A 23,189-nucleotide genomic window follows, 5' to 3' on the forward strand; every position below is an offset into this window, starting at 1 on the left:
GCTGACCTTTTGAGGCTTAGCAGAGAAGTGTCAGTTGTACAGATTCTATGTCAGGGCTATCAAATCGGAAATAAGTGAACATTCACTGTAGGAAAAGTGTTCCAATCATGAGCTACTACTTACTTCATATCTTGTGGCTCCTGGGCCAAAAGAAAGTTTCTCTGGCAGCTTAAGATGCTATACTTACTACGAAATACTATTTAAGATTAAATCATTCATAACTAGCCAAAGAGAGGAGAAAAAACACACATCCTTTTATCAGCTAATATATCTGACATAGTATATATATATGTAATAGCTGATATGTTAGCACATTGACTGATGTACCAGCTAATATTTAACTTTGAGAAAATAATCCCATCTGATCCAAAGTGAAAACACAGGTTAAAAGTTAAACGAAGCTCTGGGAGCTTGGCCAGGGTGCTGGTCTGGTACCTGGCCAGGTAAAGGTAAGAAAAGGTCAAAAGCGTCTCCCACTGTGTCGTCAGCAAGTGGTCTGTATACACACAGGCAAGGAGGCCAGGCAGCAGGGATGGATTTATTTGGTGACGTCTGTCTTTCAGCTGATATCCCGTGAGCCCTACCCCGATGCTCAGAGTGTGTGAACCCGAGGGGCTGAGACACCCAGACCTCCCGTTCTCACCTGGAAGGGGTGAGAAGCCCACAAGGAAAGACAAAGAGACCTGTGACCTGAGAAAAAAAGAGGTTACAAGACCATATTTTTTCTATTTTTATAACATTTTATGTAACTCATAAAACAGTGCTTGTATAAAAATTCACACAAAGTTGCTAGAGAGCATACAATTTCCAAAAATGTCCTGGGTTTTCATTACATTCAGTTTTCTAAGAATGCACTCAAATCAACGGTCAAATGCAGACATAATGTGACATTTCATTATCTTTGGTAAAACTATTTTCATTATTTTGTCTCCTCACAGTATTTAGTCTGATATCCACTTTGTGCAGGGTCTGCTATTACTAGGATGTCAGAAAGCATTAAGGCTGGATCTACACTAGGCAAGCATTTCCAAGAAGCAGTACTAGTCCTTGGCCCCGCTTCAGTATTATCCATCTACACAGCCAGTCAGGGTAAGAGCTCAGTGACCTCCAATCGGGAACGTGGAGACCCCTCTCCATCAGGCAAAGAGCAAATGTTTTTTGGGGGGAGGTGGAAATGGAGCTCCTGTCTACAGGAATCCCAATGGCCACACTGTGCTGTGGTCAGGTCAGTGACTCTTACCACTTAAACAGCTAATCTGTTCACCACTAAGTAGATCCCACTGGGTGGTTGATGATGCTGCTGATGTGTTGCCCCTCCCCACAAACTTGAAAGGCAGTTCAGGGGGCCAACTCTGAAGGGAGAGGGAGGGACACACGAGCGCCCATGACACCAGACACGACTTCATTCCCTGTCAAACGCCTGCTGTCATGTAGACACAGCCAAAGTGAACTGAAGCAGGATTAGAACACTCAGTACATTCATGACTATCTTCATACATTCTTTTAAAACTTACTAACAAAATGATGAACACTACCACCTACTGTGACCTACTATTTTACTTAACATCAGAATGTGTCTGTGCTAATTCTTCAGTCTTGGGAATACAAGGCCTCCCCCACTACAAAAAAAAAAAAAAAAAATCCAAAACACAAACAAGTAAAAATCAAAGAGTTCAGATGGGGGTGGGGGAGTATTTACCAACAGATTTTATGGAACACATTACATTTTTAAAAATTAAGGATTTTGTACTTCTATTGCTTCATGTAAAAAAAAACATCAGTGGAACCCACCTGTATGGAGGGAAAGCTGAGGCCCCCATACAGACAGCACACAGGGCCTGAAGGCATTTCCTGAAGTGGGATGGAGGTGGGGGTGGGGGGACAGAAAACAGCTCCCAGAGTGTCTCCACCTCTCTTCACTAAAAGGGACTCTACTGTTTTGGGGGAAGAAGCCCTACAAGGGAAAGGTATTAAGGAAACAACCAAAATACGGTTTCAAAAATTTTAACATTCATTAGGCTACAACGAGACATATTTAACTCCTAGAACCTGCTCATTTCTCTAAACATGGGTAGATAAGATTTATTATTATTAATTAATGATTGTGCTTCTGAAGTTGCAGGGCCACATTCCACCCTCTGGAAAGCAGGGAAATTTTCACATGGCTTGGAATCCTCTTGGATACAACCTGGAGACTAGAACAAGCTTCATGGCACTCCTGACCAGTGGGGCTGGAGGGTGAGAGCACCACCGCCATCTTTGGATAGGGTGTGTATGTGCGTGTGTACACATGTGCGTGCATGCATGCAAGCGTGTGGTGGAGAGACTAAGGCATAGAGAAAGGCCCAAAAGAAGGGGAAGGTGAGTTTCCTGGCTGCCCCAGTCCCTTCTTCCCAGGCACAGAGTTGAACTCGTTATTCATGTTGGTCCCTTTCATCTCACTTAATGTTCTCTATTCAGAAGAGTGTGCATGTGTGTGTTTGAGAGAAAGAGAGCCATTAAGTCCTTGTGCATTTCTAAATTTCAATAACTTAGGTTTGCAGTTTCAACAGAAATAACCTATAAATGACATTTAAAAGCAAATTCATTAAAGTTAGGTCAGGAACTTTACATTGTTCAGAATCTTGTATTTTTTAAAAAAGATCATTGGATACAAGAAGCAAAATTATGTCACACAGCCAGTGGAACTGAAGTCCTTATCAGCTGTATAAGGAAAATTCAGAGTGTTTCTATGACTTCTGCATTCTAAGGTAGCAAAATCTTAAGCCATTATGTTATTAATGTGTAATATTCCACAAGGATTTTACAACTACTCCGTATGATTCAGCTAATTGTCCAGGTTTCTGGTAGGATGTGTTCAGTTTAGGTTAGACCGTTACCTTTCCCTCTGAGGCATGTGACCCCCATACATCAGGCAGGTAAAAATATTTTTAAGGACTTTACCTGTTGGGGAGTTTCCAGTTGGCACTCCTTGAAAGCACGCCACCGGCCTGGATCAGTGTGACCCTCCTGACCGGCAAGGAGAGAGGAGGTGCCTCGCCCCCAGGTCAAGCAATGTGCCATGTATAGGACAGGAGGACCCTCTGGGGGAAGTTCTGAGTGGACCCTGGAAAGGGTCAGGGGAGCCCCATTTGAGATGACCTGTGTTCTTCCAATGCCAGGTATCCCCAAGAAGGCCCCAAGGAACCAGGATGTGCTACTGACTGGAGGAGCTAACACTGAGGTGTGCCAAAGTCACCACAGAGCTCCAGAACTCATATTTTGTACAAATACACACATGGAAAGTAAACACTTCCTGGTAAGCCCAAAGGGGCCAATCCTTACATCAAACAAGGAATCAAATATCCACATGTGACATTTTCCAAGGACATGTGTCTACCCCTCCAGTCAGCACCCATGTATGGAGAGGGTGTAGGGGCAGTGGAAGGACACAGCTCAGATGCAGACATCGTGAATGTGCATTTCCATATCTATCTACATTCATGTCATCATCATCCAGTGTTCTTGTCTACAGGAGTGAGCACAACATTCTACCGATGCGGCAATGAGGGACAGGCCAAACCCCACTGAAGCCTTCCATGGCACCACAGTGAAGAGAAAATACAGACGTGGCTGGAAAAGACATCGCATTACCCCATCCCCTCTATCGCCATCCAAGGGATATCTTGACTCTTCCAAAATTAGATGTAAAAAGTCAGTAAAATCAGTCTATGCCGAGCCTGAAGCTATGATTAGCCATCATGCGTGAACATGGCACTTTTAAAAATTTCATAAATCTGAAACCATCTTTACAAAAAAAAATCCTACCATTTAAATTCATCTTACAGTACTTCATCTCCAATATTTAAAAGATTTTTTTCTCAGTAAATGGCCCAAAAGAGCCCAATAAATCTTTTTAAAAGGATTTCTTTTTAATTAAAAAAATTTTTTTTTATAAAAATGGAAGATGTAAAATGTGGGAAGAGGAACAAGAGAGTTGCTGACTTGGCATTTCGGATTGTGAGGGGTTGGGAGGACACAGCCAGGGAGAAGACCCGTACCCCTCTGGCCTCTCTGCTCTCACAGCTCAGCTGTCCCCAAACTCTGGCTGAGCCACCAGGGAAGACAGGGCAAAAGTTGTAAGTACAGGAGACCACATCGGAGGCTTCTTTGCTTGTGGTGTGGTGGGTATTTACGTGTGCAAATGTAAGCCACTCCCCACTGCCATAAGGTGCCTGTCTGTGGATACCATACACGTGCTCGGAAATAATGCTTAGTCCCCAGGGTACCCACTGCTCATTCTGTGGTGCCCCATAAGCCCGTCACTTCTCCACTTTCTTGGCTTTCTTCAGGATGTCGCATTTCTTCCTGTTGGGGCGGCGACACCGCTCGTCGATGCTCGGGATACATTCATAGTGCCACACCTCCTCCATCTTCTCCACCGGGTAGACCGCCTCCACGTAATGGCGGATGAGCCGCAGCCGCGTGGGGTCCAGCTGCTTCTTGTTGCAAGCCCCGGAGTGGTTGTACTGCAGCCGGAGGTTCTCGGCGGTGAAGAGTTCGGGGAAGAGCCTGACGAGGAGCCGGGCGGCAAAGTTGCCCACGGAGAGGCTCTGCTGCACGATCTCCCTCACCTCCTTGTCTGACAGCAGGTATGGAGAAGGCACCGGGAAGTCGGGCGAGGGAACCACCAGCTCGTCCAAGGGAATCTTGCAGAAGTCCTTGCTGCTTCTTTCGGGGGGCAGCGGGGGCCCCTCGAACTCCTCACGGAACCGCTCGGGGTTGACTGCGTAGCTTGCCAGGTCTCTGCCCTCGGGGCCGGGCACGTGGACCTTGCGCTGCTGCTGGTAGGAGCGCCTCTGCTCTGTGTCCCGGCGCCGGCAGCGCTCATCCAGCTTGCCCACGAACTCCAGAGTCCAGACGCGGTCGTTTTTGGCCCGTGGGTAGAGCAACTGCACATAGTGGCGAATGAGCTTGATGCGGGACGGGTCCAGCTGCTTCTTGCCCAGGGAGCCGCTGCAGTTGTACTGCTTGCGCAGGTTCTCGTGGGTGAAGAGCTCGGGGAAGAGGTGCACCAGCAGGCGGGAGGCGAAGTTGCCGATGGACAGGCTGCTCTCGTAGATGCTGCGCAGCTGCTCCTTGCTGAGCAGGCAGTCGGCGCCCGGCACCTCAAAGTCCGGCTGTGGGACATCCAGCTTGTCGAAGTCAATGGGCACCAGCCATATCTTCTTGGACCGCCGGCCGGGACGATCCCCCTCGAGGCTGTCCTCCACCTTGACCACGGAGATGTCGTCGGGCAGGCTGGAGGAATCATAGCAGTCGTCCCGCTGGGGCTCCCCCTCGCTGCCTCCGTCCAGCCCCTGGCCCTCGAGCTCGTCGTTGATGCGCTGGGCGCACTGCTGCAGCCAGGCCTCCTCCTCCTGCATGTCGGGGAAGTAGATCTCCGTGTAGTTGCGGATGATCTGCAGCCGCTGCGGGTCTAGCTCCTGCTTGCCGCCATCCCCGTAACAGTTGTACTGCTCGCCCAGCTTCCGGTGGTCAAAGAGCTCTGGGAAAAGCCGGCGGAGAAGGAAGACGGCAAACTCACCAGGCGACGAGGCTTCGTCCAGGAACTCGGTGAGGTCCTGCGTGTCTACCACGTGGTCCGAGGCGATGGTGCTGCTCCGGTCCAGAGACAGGGCCTCCTCCTGGTCTTTGTTGTCCAGGAAATGGCCGGTGTCCACCTGCTCCGCCTCAAAGAAGTTTGAGACTTGGCCGGCCGGCTGGCTGTCCTCCATTTCCCGCTGGGCCCAGAAGCGGCTGAAGAAGTCGTTCAGCTGCGGCAAGCACTCAGCCTGCCACACAGCCGTGTCCTTCACCGAGGGATAGTAGACCTCCACGTAGTTGCGAATGAGCTGCAGATGCAGCGACTCCAGCTTCCGCTTGGCAGCAAAGCCACAGGCGCTGCAGCCACGGGAGAAGTCCCCGTCACTGAAGAGCTCTGGGAAGAGCTGCACCAGCAGGCGGCAGGCCAGGTCGCCGCCGGACAGGCTCTGGTCCACGATCTGCTTGAGCTCCGCTGCTGTGAGCTGGTACTCTGGGGGTGGCTGGAATTTGGCCACCATCTCAGTGGGGCTCACCTGCTTCTTGATGCGGCTCACCTCCAGGGAGAGCAGGTCCACCTTGCTGTGCAGCTGGGACATGTTGGAGGTGAGGGTGTTTAGCATGTAGAACATCTTCTGGATCAAGAAGTAGATGTTGGGGTCGCCATCCGTGGCCGATGAGGCACTGCCACCGTCCCGCTTCTGTGGCTCATTCAGGAGCCGAAGTGGGGAGGGGCTGTTGTTGGCATTTACCTTCTCAAAGAGCTCGTAGGTGCTGAACAGGTCCCCTACAGGAGGGTTCTTCTTCTCCATGATCTTGTGCGAGATGCCGTACAGAGGCTTCTTGTATGAAGGGGTGGTCATGTCGTTGCAGGAGTCCTCCTCGCCCGGCCACGCAGAGCCCACATTCTTGCCCCTGCTGGCCTGTTCTCCGTTACCCAGGGAAGGTGAGTTGTTCTCACGGTTCCTCATGCCTGCCAGGAGTGCCTGCAACAAAAACAGTTTCCCAGAGTGTTAGGTGGGCACTCCTACTTACCAATCTTAGATCTGGCTCAGTGTCATGAGCAAGGGGGCCCATACAGGAGTATGAGAAGCTGGTTCCCTCGCCTGGAATCACTCTGCCCATCTCCGAAGCAGCACTAACAGAACCTGTGACCCCAGCACCACGTGTTTGTTCTCCACTCCTGGTAAACCTTCCTGAGGGAAGCTCAGGCTGGACTGGGAAGGCTTTGTGTTCCTGCAGGAACCAGCATGGGGCTTCCTGCCCTTGAGGCCCGATGGGAAATGGGGCACAGATGCTGTGAAGGCTGGGATGGGAGGGAGGCCACTGAAGAAAATGGTGCCTGCCCATGGTAGCTCCAGAAGGCAAAGTTGAGTCCTTCAAGCCTGCACCCTCTAGGGGAGCAGACATCTCTACTCGGGAAGGCTCCCCCAAGGAGCACAGTGGTGTACATAGGTGAACTGGGTCTAGAAAGCGGCAGTCTGCTGCCAACACTACCACTGCCTGGAATCATATCTGACCTTGAATCAGAAAAGGCTGAGGTCCCTGCAACTGTGAGATTCCACAAAGGGATGGGCCTCCAAGGTTTCTAAGTCAGGGTCTCCTTGTTGGTCTAGCTGCCCTACTCAACCTACCTAGGAGTGAATGGACCCCAATACCCTGAACCATTTATTGTATGTAATAGTTTAACTCCTCCATCTAGAAGGGCAGTGGCCATGTGCTATCCACCCTTGCTTAGACAGGCTCGGGAGAGAATTAAGCCCTCCCAGGAATTATCTGAGTGACTATTTTCTCAGTTCTCCCCAGGATGGCACCTACTGCAAGGCCTCTCTCACTGGACTCTCAGGGGAAGCTCAAGATACCCTTCAAGGACCATAAGGCTTGAGTTCAGGCTCCACCACCAGACAGCAATAGCCCTGACCATTTGGGAACTCAGATTTCTCATTGCTTTCATCAGCAGTTTTCCCCTATTGCCAGGCCCTGGATGTTTTAAGAGGTTTATATTATCGCATTTGTTCCAAACAATCCTATGAGGTAGTCACAGTTTTACTACCCAATTTCACAGAAAAAACACAGAGATGCTATGTTACCCACCCAAGATCACAGCTAGGAAATCCCTCTGTGCTTGACTTTCGCTATCAGCAAAAAGAGATAAGAAGACCAGAGCTTGTAAGGGAAAAATGGTATTCACCCAAAGTATATTAATACTTGCCTCAAGATTATTGTGGCCATCATGATTCAGAAATGTAGGAAGATGGCCCACTAGTACCTTTTTTTTTAGAAGCATTACAAAGTACCCTCTGTCCTATCAATTTGTCCATATTCATTACTGCAGGTTTTTTTGTACATTGGGTGAAGCGGATAGAGAAGAAGATGCTGGAAATAGCATAAAATAAGAAAGAGTAAATTAGTATACTTACTGCGTTTTAGTATCAGTAGTTTTCAGATTTTAGTCACAGAATGGTTCATTTGTCCAAGAAGTGAAACAGAAGAAAGTTGAGTTCTTTTCACCCACTTCCTATCTGCCTCCTCCACAAGGAAAGCCACTTGTGTCAGGAAAGGTAAGCTCCGCTAAGAAGATGTGCAGTGCAGCGAACAGTGAGAATATTTGCAAACTACTCCTGAAAACATGATGCTAATTTCAAGAACTATAACATATATCACATACAGGGATTCAGTTAATTAGGAACAGGGAGAATTTACTATGCCAATTGTGGGCAAGTATAAAGTGTGAAAATATAAACAAGGTATATCCTTATATTGATGAAATCTGAAAGGTTTTAAAGCAATTCTCTCAGACACTGAAAAGCTCCAAGAGATTTTACATTGTAATTATTCAAACGTCTTCAGTGTGTGTTCTAAAACTGAGTTCAATATCTTTAGCTCAGTTTTTAAGGCGCCAGATACACAATTTCTGTATAATAAGTGATAAAAATATATCAGTGTCTTAAAAACTTCCAAAGCTTGTAGGGGACACAATTCTCTGAAAGAAGAGGGAATGAAATTGGTAATACTCTGAAATTCTTTTCCCTTTTTAAAGTTGAATTTGGGCTTCCTCTTACAGTCAAGATAGAACTTGACAAGCTGGTTCTAAAGTTTACATGGAAATGCAAAAAGCCTAGATAGCCAAAACTTTGGGAAAAAACGGGGCAAAGTTAGAACAATAATACTACCTGATTTCAAGACCTACCATAAAGCTTATCATAAATCGAGACAGTAAATTAGCATAGAGGCAAATGGGCCAATGAACCAGAACAGAGTCCAGAAAAACACCTACACATATATGGATAGGTGATTTTAAACAAAGGTTCAAAAGCAATTCAGTGGAGAAAGACAGTCTTTGCAACAAATATTGCTAGGAACAAACTTTTACCCACACCTTGTGCCATATATAAAAATGAACTCAAAATGGATTACAGACTTAAACGTAAAACCTAAAATTCTAACACTTCTAGAAGGAGATATAAGAGAAAGCTTTTGTGACCTTAGTTGAGGCAAATATTTCTTAGATACAACACTAAAGGCACGATCTGTAAAAGAACAAATTGATAAGCTGGACTTCATCAAAATTAAAAAATGCTGCTCTTTGAAAGACTGTTAAAGAATGGAAAATAAGCCCAGACTGGAAGGAAATATTTGAAAATCAGTCCCTGGAGAAGGATAACATGCTAGGTAAAGTAGAGGGTCAGCGAAAAAGAGGAAGACCCTCAATGAGATGGATTGACACAGTGGCTGCAACAATGGGCTCAAGCATAACAACGACTTTGAGTATGGCACTGGACCAGGCGGTATTTTGTTCCATTGTACGTACGGTCGCTATGAGTCGGAACTGACTCGGTGGCACCGAACAACAACATTTTAATTGCTAATTCCTATAGACTATAATGTAGACTATGAAATCTACTTTTAGCAATGTAGTCACCATTAATTCTACTACATCAAAATAATTTTGGAGGACTCATGGACTATGAGATTACTGTGAGCTTTTACCAGTACAGAGAAACTTGAATTTTATTAAAAAACATAAGCACATTAAGAGTGATTGTAGAAAAGGAGCCTTTGCTTTATAATAAGTAACCCCCCCTACTACATTTAAAGTATAATTTTGTGCAGAAAGAGATCACTAGAAACTCACACACTGTGCAACGAGAGACAAAGTTATAGAGGAAGATCTTCCCAGATTAATGCCCAGTGTACAAAATCAGCACCGGGAGACGTTTCTGGTGAATCGTCTAACTAGTGGAACACCGATGACACACACAAGACTTGTGATTCCCCCACATTCTTACAGCAAGCAGGAGGCAAGAGTTATCAGAACTAGAAATCCCCTCTATAACTCTCAAAACTTAGCCTTATTAATAAAAATATTTCCATTTCTACCAAGGATGCTAAAAACACCACCATCAATAGAAACATTTTTGGCTAAATCGTTTAAATAAAAATGTTAAGAGTCCCAGTTTAAATTCTTTTATTTATAAAGTCCCAGTAGAGGGCAATATTCCTCACTTCCATAGATCTTGGATACACATTCAACATAAAACCCTACATAAGCACCAAAGAAAAGGTTCTTAGATATCCCTACACACTGGTGGTGTCCTGTCAACTCAGTGCTCCAATTAATTCCACAAATGCTGCCAAAGCGACGATGGGCTGGCTGCATTTGCTGCCGATGGTAAAATCTCTGCTCAGCTGTCTAGGAGTATCAAGAAATCTTTAAATCTGTGCTACTTGGCACTGGGTATGCTGGCTGACACCATTCCCAATTCTCCAAGGCTCATCCTCCAACCATATGGGAACTCTGCTGCAGCGCTCAGGCTCTGCCATGCCAACATCTATCCCCGATCCTGATCAGGGCATTTCATTCTACCACCAGCAGCCTTAGATGCAAGAGGGAACACTCAAAATCTCTCAGCTGGAGAATGTGACTGAACAAAGGGATTGTTTGATTACAAGCAAGGTAAATCAAGACCTAGGCTATATAAAGGAGATTTCAGGAGTCTAGACCCAGCAACATCCCAGGAACTGGACCAGCACGGAGATGCTCCAAGCATTAAACATCTTCATTGGGACCCCAGGTCCAAGAGCGGCCACTAAAATTCAGCTCAATGAGTGATAAGTGGCTAAGTGGTTCCCAAAGAGTCAACAGGCTGGAACACAAAAGCTGCATGCCTTCAGGAGAGTAAGGAGTAGAGAATTAACGTGGCATCAAAGACAAACCATGTGAAACAGCTTCTAGAGGGCTGGTGTCACCCTTCTGGGACAACTTGCCACTGGCATGCTGGTTACCTCTCTTTTCATTTGCAACAGGGTTATCTTCACCACCACCACCATCATCATTAAATGATCAGATTTGGTTGACAATAAAGTGTGGAAGAGTTCTCTCTGTTGTTGTTGTTAGGTGCCGTCGAGTCAATTCCGACTCATAGTGACCCTATGCATCACAGCATGAAACACTGCCCGGTCCTGAGCCATCCTTACAATCGTTGTTATACTTGAGCTCATTGTTGTAGCCACTGTGCCAATCTACCTCGTTGAGGGTCTTCCTCTTTTCTGCGGACCCTGTACTCTGCCAAGCATGATGTCCTTTTCCAGGGACTGATCCCTCCTCATGACATGTCCAAAGTATATAAGAAGCAGTCTTGCCATCCTTGCTTCTAAGGGGCATTCTGCTTGTATTTCTTCTAAGACAGATTTGTTCATTCTTTTAGTAGTCCATGGTGTATTCAATATTCTTTGCCAACATCGCAATTCAAAAGTGTCAACTCTTCAGTCTTCCTTATTCATTGTCCAGCTTTCACATGCATGTGATGTGACTGAAAATACCATGGCTTGGGTCAGGCGCACCTTAGTCTTTAAGGTGACATCTTTGCTCTTCAACACTTTAAAGAGGTCCTTTACAGCAGATTTACCCAATGCAATGCGTCTTTTGATTTCTTGACTGCTGCTTCCATGGGTATTGATTGTGGATCCAAGTGAAATGAAATCCTACACAACTTCAATCTTTTCTCTGTTTATCATGATGTTGCTCATTGGTCCAGTTTTGAGGATTTTTGTTTTCTTTATGTTGAGGTGCAATCCATCCTGAAAGCTGTGGTCTTTAATTTTCCTTAGTAAGTGCTTCAAGTCCTCTTCACTTTCAGCAAGCAAGGTTGTGTCATCTGCATAACGCAGGTTGTTAATAAGTCTTCCTGCAGTCCTGATGCCCTGTTCTTCACATAGTCCAGCTTCTCAGATTATTTGCTCAGCATACAGATTGAATAGGTATGGTGAAAGAATACAACCCTGACGCACACCTTTCCTGACTTTAAACCAATCAGTATCCCCTTGTTCTGTCTGAACAACTACCTCTTAATCTATGTAAAGGTTCCTCATGAGCACAATTAAGTGTTCTGGAATTCCCATTCTTCGCAATGTTATCCATAATTTGTTATGATCCACACAGTCGAATGTCTTTGCATAGTTAATAAGAGTTATCTCTAGAGTCAGTATATATTATTGAGTGCCCAACACCTGGAAGGTTCTGGGCACCCAGGTAACAAGCCAGACAGCCTTTGTTCTCATGGCTTTTACCCTTTGTGTCATGAACAATGTGCTAGAATTCCTAAGAAATAAGAATCTCAAAGGAGAAGAGGAAGACCAGAAGAAATGGCAACATATCAAGGCAAGAAGTCCTCAAAGGTTCTTCATGGCATTTTACAAATACCCCATGAGCCTAAGAATCACCACCATGGCATTGAAGTGTGCACACCTGGTAGTGCTAATCTCTGAGCCAAGCTAAGATAGGAATGGTCGTAGTACTTAACTGCTACGGTTGTTGTGAAGCTTGTGATGAATCTCCAGATCTTACCACAGCAGCTGACACTTAGGAAGTATTCAACACATTCACACTGAATGAATGAGGTGCATTTCAGTTCTCCAATTGAAAAAGCAAAAAACCACAATAACACTTTAACATTAAAACAAACAAAAAATCTAGGAGAACAAAGCTAACTTCTGCCTGGCATACAGCTCTTGAATATCACACCCCCCTTCACTGGACAAAAAGATGATCACCAATAAAAATGCTGGCTACTCACCTCCCACATCTGCTGTATTTGGCTATGAAGCCCTCTCTAGTGGATGTGCCAAATAAGTCTTTATACGGTCCTTTGTTTGGTTTTTTTGAGAGAGGTTTTATTTTTCTTCTAAGCATTGTACTAAATGTCACTTATAAAACATGCTGTCAGCACTGATATAAGTTTGAATGTGGAGAAAAGAGTGGCCCCTTTGCACTTTTAGCATCAAAACTACCACTCAAATCCTCCCCCCTTTACATCCTCCCCCTTTCCTCGGGGTGGGTGGGGAGGAAGGAGGTGAGGGGAGAAATGGAAGGTGGTATGTGTTCTGATTTAGATGGTGCTTAGAATCAGGGGCAATGAGGACTAGGGCATCCTTGAGGGAGTCAGATGGCCCCCTCTGGGCTGTCTCACCTTGGTTTTGTTCTGACAAAGGTGCGTGGAGAACGGCAGCCGAATACTGGTCCCAGGGTGGGAGCTGGAGGTAAGAGTAGTAAACAAACATTTCTGAAAGCTAACGTGTACCGCTCAATGTGTGTAGCTCTGTACATGGGCTGGGCAGTATTGTCCCACATCACAGTGGAGGAACCTGAGATTCTGGGAGACCAGGTAAGGGGTCTAAGGCCTATGGTGAACTATCCCCCTCATCTAACTCCAGAGTCTCTGATCATTTGGTACTGACCATACTCTCCAGGAAGAATCAGAAAAGGGTGGCCTCACATCCCTGGATGGGGAGTAGGGGGCTACAGACTGCTTAATCACTCCTGATAGCTCACCCCAGGGCCAATCTGTTCTGATGGCATCTGTAAAAAAAGGTGCCACAGTAGCGATGGACCTCCTTGTCTAACTTCACAAGGGGGAAGGAGAATTAAGATCAATAGCCCAAGGCTGATTCCTATGAGGCTGAGGTCAGACATATCTCCTTTCTCCATTCTTTTTTACCAATTCTTATACCAGCCATCCTTCCCACGGCACTCTACTTCTCTGCTCCATTGGACAGTTCCTTGCAAAGGCCACACAGAACAGGCCATACTCCCAGTTATAGGGCTTATTAAGGAAGTAATAGGTTACGACTCAGGATACAGTTCTTCCATCAGACAGCCTTTTCTCAGTCGCACCTGTAGGCAGGCTCTCTCTGGCCCTCAGCCTCTCGGCCCCTTGGCCTGGCCTCTGCCTTGTTTGGGCAACTGTTACAAAGCTATTTACCAAAAATAAAAACAAAAAAGCAACAAACCCATTACTCCTCAGTTGCTTCCGGCTCATAGCAATCCTATAGAACACAGCAGAACTGCCCCATAGGATTTCCAAGGAGCAGCTGGTGGATTCAAACTGCCTACCTTTTGGTTAGCAGCCATTGCTCTTAAACATTGCACCACTAAAACCACTACGGCTCCACAAAGCTCTTTTGCTCTACCAATAAGTGCCCAGGGGCACCTACTCCACTGGAAGCCTCCTGCCCAAAGGCACTTAGCTCTCTCGCTCTGTGGGCTGGCAAGCCTAGCTCTGCCAAATGCTTGGAGGTACCCCACTCCACAGAAGCCTCTTGCTCAAAGGCTCTCATCTCTCTCACTCTGTCAGTTGGCACACCCACTATAACCACCGTGGGCCAGGAAGCCCACTTCGTTGTCTTATACTAGTATCCTGGCTCTGCTGCCATTCCTCTGCTGCTGCTTCTCATCGTCTTGCACCGTCTCTGGTGTTACGGCTCTCTCTCTGTCTCCTGGGTCTAGGGGGTTCTCAGCACAGGAACCCCGAGTCCAAAGGACATGCTCCACTCCCATCTCTTCTTCTTGGTGGTAGTGAGGTCCCCCTTTTCCACTTCTGGAATGGCTCATTTTAAGCCTATCAGGATGACAAAACTGACCAATCCTCTTGTTAGGGTTCTATATACCTTATTTGCATGGTTTTTTAGTTTATAAGGGTACCATGCAGCTTATTTTCACTATCAACAAGTTATCCAGCCCCCTTGGTGGGCCATAAGCACTTGGTGGGAGTTAGAAGACCATGGCAAGAAAGGCCATACAAAAGTGATCCATCACACCACAGCATTCTGGCACTTTAACTCATATGCTTCACGTGGTTCATCTCTCTGGCAGAACTGTTTATCTGAATCTTCATCATTGGCTTGTTATATGGATTAAATGAAATAACATTTGGGATGGAGTTATTTATTGAGTAGGCACTCAATAACTTCTAATGTATTTCTTTTCTACTTTTCCGATTATCACTGGTTTCAGCCTCCCGCTTCTCCCAGTCTCACTCTGTGATGAGAGTGCTTAAGAAAGCAGCATGTACTCTCCATCCCACCCTTGCCCCGCATACGTAAGAAGGATCAGGGAAAAATCAGAGGGAGGAGGATAGAAGACTATTCACCCTGAATTTAGAACTAGTACCATTTTGAAAAAACATATACTGTAATTTCATAAAACTGATGGATTGTTCTGAAGTCCCTGAGGCTCTGAGACTATTGACTTACTGACACATCAACTTACATAAACTTTTAAAAGGAAAGGCTGCCTTGAATTCACATGATACCTTTCAACAAGTGGCTCAAGAATTTCAAAAAGTTTATACTTATATACATTCCTTTTAAAGAACTGAAAGGAGGGTAGGGATATCAACCTCACTTTACATACAGTAAGGAAAATGAATAAAGCTAATAAAAAAAAAACACCCAAAGTCAAATCCAGGACTTCACATGTCTTTTCCACTCCAAAATCTAATGAGTTGGAACTACCTTCTTTATCTAATTCATTGAAAAATATATCTTGAGACTACTTTAGAATATGTAGATTGGACAAGCACACTAGAAATGTTCAAATGTATTTTCTGGTCCCCTTTTTTCCACATGTGCTGGAATTCCTGGATGATGTCTGAAGCTCCTGACAGAGCTTGCCACCTCAGCAAATCAAGAAGATCCAGAACCTTCACACCATTTGTGTGATACTCCAAGAAATCTCTCCACCAGAAACCTTGATGAAGGTCTAGCCCGATGCCAGATCTATGCTGACGTACTTTATGTACTAAAAAATTCAACTAAAATATAAATCAAAAGAACCTAAAGGTGTTCCGTTCTTTATGATCCTATGACAACAAAGCTTATTGAATGAAAGTGAAATGAGTCAATAAGGCTACCTCAATTTCTCCACAAAGGTCACACCTCAGCCTATACACACAGCTCCTTCTTGTTGTCAGAGCTTGTTTTTCCTAACTGCAATGAGTTGTTTACCAAAATGGCCACAATAATTCCTCCCATCCTTGTATAAATGCCTCTTTGCAATATGCCTTTGTCGCTCCTATCATCAAGAGATGGAGTCTACTTGTTCACCTGAGTCTCAGTTTGGCCATGTGATCTGCTTTGACAAGTGGGACTTTAGCAAAAGAGATGCAAGCAACAGTTTGAAAAGGACTTGTGCTCTGAAGCTTGCCCTCTCTTGCTCCTCAGAACTCTTCTGTCATCACGTGAAAAGCCTGAGTAGCCTCCTAGAGGATGAGGACGTCCATAAAGAGAAGCTCAAGTCATCCCACCCATCCCAGGTAAGGGCCCAGATATGTGAGTGAGGTCATTCCAGACCATCCAGCCCCGCATATCAGGCCAGGCCAGAAGAACCACACAGCTGACCCACAACATTATAAACAAATAAAAAGGTGGCTGTTTTAAGTAGCAAAGTTTTGGGGTGGTTTGTTATACAGCAAAAGCAAACTGATACTCTACTTTGGCTCCCATTTCCTGAACTCTGGCTTGACCTGCAGACTTAAAGGAGTTTGCAACATTGATCATAAGCAGAAATGTAAAGTGATCCAGAAGGTGAAAATGTTTTTAGGTGTTCCTTTAGGAAGGTAACATACTGCTTCCCAAACATTTCAATACTTTCAGAATAACCTCTGTGAATCTAAGCGATGGGAACACTCATAGAAGGGCATGAAGTTTATATATATGAATGATCTTTGTGGAATTATCAGTAATAATATAAAACCGAAAACACCTAAATATCAATTGCTAGGGAAACATAAATTACAATTTAAAATGAACATAAGAAAAAGTAAAAATAAAAATGTTTTTCAAACAGACTATTCTACTAACCATTTTGTAGCTTCATTTGCCACTGCAGGTATCTGCAGTAGATGGGAATCTATGAGTTTTATCCTATAGTCATCACTTACTGTCCTGGAAAGGAAACTTTTCCCAGTTACAAGGTATGAAATAGGTGGCAGCCAGAGTCAAGGGCAGGATATTCCTAATTATCCCTTTATAGAAAACGCTTATAGTTATTAAAAAAAGGGGGAGCCCTGGTGGCATGGTGGTTAAGAGCTCGGCCACTAACCGTTCGCATCAGCCACCCGCTCCTTAGAAACCCTATGGGGCAGTTCTACTCTGTCCTATAGGGTGGCTATGAGTTGGAATCAACTTGGCAGCAAGAGGTTTTCATTTAAAAAAAAGGCTGGGGAGGGGGAGAATCCAACTTCTTATTTTTCCTGGGCATTATAGATTTTTTAAAAACTATTATTCAAGAATTATGCATACTAGCCAAAAAGTGAAACAACCCAAATGCCCTTCAACTGATGAATGGATAAACAAAATGTGGTATATTCAGACAATGGAATACTATTCAGGCATAAAAAAGAACAAAGTACTGATTCATGCTATAGCACGAATGAACCCCCAAAGAAGCCAGTCACAAAAGACGACATATTATATGAATCCATTTATATGCACTGTCCATCACAGGCAAACCTACAGAGACAGAAAGCAGATTAGTGGTTGCCAGGGGCTGGGGGATTGGGGAAAAATGGGGAGTGACTGCTAATGGGTATGGGGTTTCTTTACGGGGTGATAAAAATGTTCTAAAATTGTGGTAATGGTTGTACAATTCTGTGAACATATTAAAAATCATTGAATTGTACAATTTAGACTGTTGAATTACACAGTATGTGAATTATATGACAATAAACCTATTTGAAAATAAATGAATGTATTGCTCAATGCTCCATGATATAGAATGCAGGTCCTCGTTATAACGTTAATGCAAACATGTATAGTTAAATCCTGGTGAAAAATCTATCACATCATTTTGTTAATTAAAGAAAAAGATAGTTTTTACTTATTGAAGCCTAACTAATTCCGTAAATTCCATAAATTTGCATTTTATTCGGACCTGCCCAAACAGTCAAGAGAGGGGAATTAAACAAACCAAGAACAACCAACAGTCCTAGGCTGATACCCTCAGTGCCCTGGCTAATGATGGATGAACCTTGAAAAACTGGGCTCGCTTGGACAGACATGCAAAAGTTGAACTGCTCATCTGGGTCTTCCAAAGAGTATATGTGCGTGCATGCATGGGTGCACGCAAGCACATGGGCACAGGTAGGTTAGAAACTTTGAGAAAATGTCCTTCTAAGATTTAAAGACAGAACCTGCTGGTCCTTGGAGAGGCTACACTGAAGAGGCACCACAAGCTGGATCCCCTCCTTACTTCTCAAAGCTACCTCTCTCTCCTCAGTCTTAATGGTTTTTGTGTACATGTCTTGTCTCCAAGTAGACTGGAGGCTACTGGAGGTGACCATCACGTCTTATATTTCCTACCTGTCTCAGCATTTACCTAAGCTCAATACAACCAGTAGGTAACTAAGAAACAAAGCAATCAGAACGAAATGACCAGAAGCCAGTGTAAGCCTTAAGAAAGGCACTTACTTTCTTTGTATACTTCCACTGTCCGTACTATGAAAAAAAATTTCATTTGGATTTTCTTATGCCAAAAAAAAAAAAAGGCTAATTTATAACACAGATAACTTAGGAGGTAATTGGTATGATATAAAAGAATTCCTTACTTCAATGAAAAGATTTACTAAAGAGTTTCTTTAAGGAACAAGCTCTTCTGATAGACTTGATTTAGGAAAAAAACTGCTAACCCAAATTTCCAGGAATCAGTCTACTGGGTAAAGTGATACGCTTACATTAACAGTCCCTGCTGTCAACAAGTTTCTGCTTTCCTAGTGGAGCAAAGCAAAACAAGAAGCTCAAAAGCAGTTGCATTGTGAAGACTACCTCTACCCTAAAAGGAATCGAGACACAGACATTAATTGTAGCTAAAGATACCTTCTAGAAACTTAAGCCAGAGAAAGAACAGCTTAAACGAAACCCTCCTCATGCCCAAGGTTTAGCAGCTGCCCAGATGCCCAAGAGTAGGGAGAGATTTGGCATCTAATCAGAGGGGGTTAGAGCCCAAGCAAACAGTAAGAGGGGCTGGGGCCTCACCTCGGGTATCAGCCGCCTCCTTTTCACGCTGCGGACAGAGTCTGGCTGGCCATCGCTGCCCGGCTGCTTCCGCTTGCTCGAGTCCTGGAGGGCAGTGAACACACTGTCCAGTGGGTGCTTCTCAGAAGACCTGGTGTTCACTGAGCAGTCCAAGGCAGCATTTTCTGTCTCTGTCTCCACTTTCACAGCATTATTCTTTAGAACTGTGGCAGAGAAGACATAGGGCTCAGAGGGAAACCACAGCTACCAGGTGCTCAGAAGTTGGCAGTATCCCTGAACAATAGGCTGTTTACGTCCTGCCCTTTGACAGAAGTGCACTTTCCAATACGGCAATTTCTGTGTTGCCACACTAGTGCTATACAGTAAAATCACGTTCCAAGAATATTTTGTCCAAAACTGTCCTTAACGTCTTTTTTGGGGGGAAGGAGGTTGGAGGGAGAGAAACAAATCTTATCTTTTAAATCATGCTTTTTAAAAGCAACCCTAGAAAGATACGCAAAATGTTTATTACAGGGTGCGGGTGGAGGAGGATGGGAACTTTTCCTTTTATACCTTTTTGTATTTTTGAACCACATGAATGCATTACTCAATTATAAATATTGACACCTTTTTAAAAACAGGCTTGTTTCTTTACCTTCTTCTACATCTTCACTGAATTCAGTTGAGTTCATCTTCTATTCCACTAAATGAAAAGACAAAGACAAAGTCGTGATCTATTCCTGTTTGATTTACTTCTTAATTTTCTCTACCCACAGAGAAATTCCCTTTCCCTTCCCACTCCGGCTCTGGGCAACAGAAGGTTAAGCAGATTCACCTCTGTGATGCTGAGAATACAAGTCCTTATACTCTTGTCTGTGCTTAGGAGCCAAGCCTTGGGTATGCCTGCTGGGAGCCCTTCTCCAAGACTTTATGTGGGGAGAACATGGCTTAAAGCATCGACTGAGAGTCACTCACAGAACCAGGGGAACATTGTATGAGAAAAATCAAGTCTTACAAAGGACCCCAGTTTGGATACCTAGCTTCTGTCAAGGGTGAGGGAAAAGTTTGGAAATGGATAATGGTGATGGTTGAAAAACATGATAATTAATGTCAGTGAACTGTACATGTGAAGAATGCTGAAATGGCAAATGTTTTGTTCCCTATATATTTACCATCAGAGATGCACACAGAAGACCCCAGTTTGAATAATCTCTTGTTAGTCTCAGCTTTACAAATTCCAGCCACTAAACAAAAAGGCTGATTAAGGATGGAGACTATGGATACCAACAGACTCAAGTTGTGGTCTTAGGACTCCAGGTGATCCTAAGAGACTTCCACTGCCCAGGACAGTAGCTATTATCCACTCGACTATTTAGTACTTGAAATGCAGCTAGTCTCAATGGAGACGTACTGTAAGTGTAAAATACACATTAGGTTTCAAAGGCTAAGCATAACCAGAGAAAACATAAACTATCTCATTCATCATTTTCATATTGATTACATGTTGAAATGACAACGTTTTGGATATACTGGGCTAAATAAAATACACTATTAAAATTAATTTTACCTGTTTCTTTTTTAATATGATGACTAATGATGACTAGAATATTTAAAATCATATATGTGGCTTGCATTACATTTTTATTGGACAGCGCTGGTCTAGCCCTTCCTTCATTTGTTGCCCCTGAAGCAATGAGGAAAAAATGGCACTGTGGGTTTTAAAGTATTGGACACTTAGAGCTCCACACAATCTGGTCCAACCAACCAACCAGTTTCTGTCAAGTCGTTTCCAACTCATGGCAACCCCATATGTGTCAGCACAGAACTGTGCTCCATAGAGTTTTCAATGGCTGATTTTCATAAGCAGATCACCAAGCTTTTCTTCTGAGGTACCTCTGGGAGGACTCAAACCACCAACCTTTGGTTAGCTGTGAGCACATTAACTATTTGTACCACCCAGGGTTATTTTTACTGATGAGAAAAACGAGGCATGAAGGGGGTGGTAGTGCTCTGTTATGGGCTGCAGGGGCCAGTACGGAGGTGGGTCAACTCCCACTGCTCCAGCCAGAATGACACCATGATGAAACATACCATTAACTCTTTGAGATTCCCCCAAGTCACACAGAAGTGCATACATACATACTGTGTAAGACATAAATGAGGTAGGACCATCTAGAAAAGAATATACAGTCAGCCCTCTGTATTAGTGGGTTCCACCTCTGTGGATTCAACCAACCCCAGATCAAAAATATTCAGGGGGGTGGGGGAAGTTCCAAAAAGCAAAACTGGAATTTGCCACGCCAAGCACTATGCTGAATCCACAAGAATGATGTGATGTGGAGGCATACCCTGCTGTAGCCGCCCGCCATTTCACAGGTTCTCAGTATTTCTCCAGCACTTGTTGCCTGAGCACTGTTCACCTCAAGTCTTATCATTATTCCCTAAACAACACAGTACTGAATAACAACTATTTACATAGTATTTACATTGTATTAAACCCACTGCTGTCGAGTCGAATTAGGTATTAGAAATAATCTACAGATGATTTAAAGTATATAGGAGGATATGCATAGGTTGTATGCAAATACTACGCCATTTTATTTAAGGGACTTAAGCATCCACAGATTTTGGTATCTGCAGGGGTCCTGAAACCAATCACCCATGGATACCCAGGGACGAAGCACATGACAGCCTTCACCATTGACCCTGGGGCTTTCTGGTTCCCATAACTGATTAAGTTGGCTGAAAAACTGAGCTTCCTGTTTCATTACGGATCAGAGGAGAGCAGCACTAAGGAGTACCTCTTGGAAAATTCCTGTGAGGGCAGGGAGAAGCCACCTACAATGTTGGGTAAACTATTCACCAAGTAGCCATGGAGCGGTACATTTTCAACATATAGTCAAGCCAGAGAGTGTGTAGATGATCTATGCACACAATAATAACAGAATCAAAACTTCTAAGCAACACTTAGAAAGTGCTTATGACGTGAAACACTATTCTCAGTGCATCACAAATAATCCTGAGATAGGCACAATTCTTTTCATTCCTGTATTACTAATTTTACAGCCCTTGTGGCACAATGGTTGAGAGCTTGGCTGGTAACCAAAAGGTCACCAGTCGCTCCCTGGAAACCCTATGAGGCAATTCTGTTCTGTCCTATAGGGTCGCTATGAGTTGGAATTGACTTGACAGCAACAGGTTTGATTTATTACCAATTATCAGAGAAGTGAATAAGAAAACTTAAGATTTGAAACTAAAATCAACTGAAAATAACTTCTACTCATCAAACTATCTCTTACCTGAAAAACATAACACTCAAGGTGGCACTACAAGAAAATAAATAAAAGTCAACTTCAAAGGTCCAAGAACTATTTTGCCAGAGGTGAATTTTGCAACTCCTCCCATTGTATTTCCAGGGGATGAACCTTGCATGTGACAACTGGCACCTGACCTGGGTGTCTCTGGGTGGAGGTGCATGCAGGCGGGTGGGCTTTAGTGCTTTTTTCAGACAGGAAGGCAGGCCAATGTCAGGCAGAAATTCAAGCCTCCTGTATCCCAGGACAGCCTAGGGCCTCAAAAGCAAACATACTGTTGGCTTCATCCGAAAGTCTGCGCTTGCCAACTGCCCTGTGAAACCCTGCCACACTGTCGTATAGCCGCACGCCAAGGGCAGAGGTGAGAATCAGCAAATAGATGGGAAGGACGCATGGAGGGTTATTGGATACGAAAACTACATTCTGCGCAGAAAAGGCAGGAAAGCAAGGAGAAAGGGATGGTTTGCTTTTGGGGAGAAAGGGATCATGGTGAAAGAAAAACCACAAAGACTCAGGCTAAGACTTAGCATTCAAAAACCAAAACACCAAACCTGTTGCCATCGAGTTGATTCTGACTCATAGCAACCCAGAGGACAGAATAAAGCTGTCCCTAGGATTTCCAAAGCTGTACACTTTATGGAAACAGACTGCCACATCTTTCTTCCACGGAGCCACTGGGTAGGTTCACACTGCTGACCTTTCAGTTAGCAGCTGAGCGCCTAACCACTGAGTCACCAGGGCTCCAGAGCATTCAAAGGATGAGAGAATATTAGGAGGGAAGAAACCAGGAATTGATAAAAAGGCACAGCAGAGTAAACCACAAGTGCTGAGCAAGGACGGCATATTTATCTAATAATACTCTCTCCCAACCATATTTCCCTGGCGGACACATCACACAATAGGTAGCCTGGTGTGGGAAGGCGCCCTGAGGCCAAGTGGGGCTGACCTGACAGCAGGGCTGTGAGTCAACAAGGCTGCTAGGTGCAGTCTCTGCCAGGAATGTGACTTGGTGAGCAGGAATCG

The 23,189-nt window shown here is 44.5% G+C and overlaps 1 protein-coding gene across 2 annotated transcripts in view; it reads right to left on the reverse strand.

Moving 5' to 3' along the window:
• Nucleotides 1–764: 764 nt before the first annotated feature.
• Nucleotides 765–23,189, reverse strand: part of BEND3 (BEN domain containing 3) — an 88,379-nt gene continuing 65,954 nt past the window's right edge. For both annotated transcript variants that reach the window (XM_049895980.1, XM_049895899.1), the window contains exons 2-4: nt 19,508–19,555; nt 18,874–19,076; nt 765–6,548 (exon numbers count right to left, since the gene is read on the reverse strand). In XM_049895980.1, coding sequence (XP_049751937.1) covers nt 4,302–6,548; nt 18,874–19,076; nt 19,508–19,544 — 2,487 coding nt within the window. In that variant the 5' untranslated portion in view covers nt 19,545–19,555 and the 3' untranslated portion in view covers nt 765–4,301. The remainder of the gene's footprint in view (nt 6,549–18,873; nt 19,077–19,507; nt 19,556–23,189) is intronic.

The sequence above is a fragment of the Elephas maximus genome, chromosome 1 (genome assembly GCF_024166365.1).
Source record: "Elephas maximus indicus isolate mEleMax1 chromosome 1, mEleMax1 primary haplotype, whole genome shotgun sequence".
Lineage (NCBI taxonomy): Eukaryota > Metazoa > Chordata > Mammalia > Proboscidea > Elephantidae > Elephas > Elephas maximus.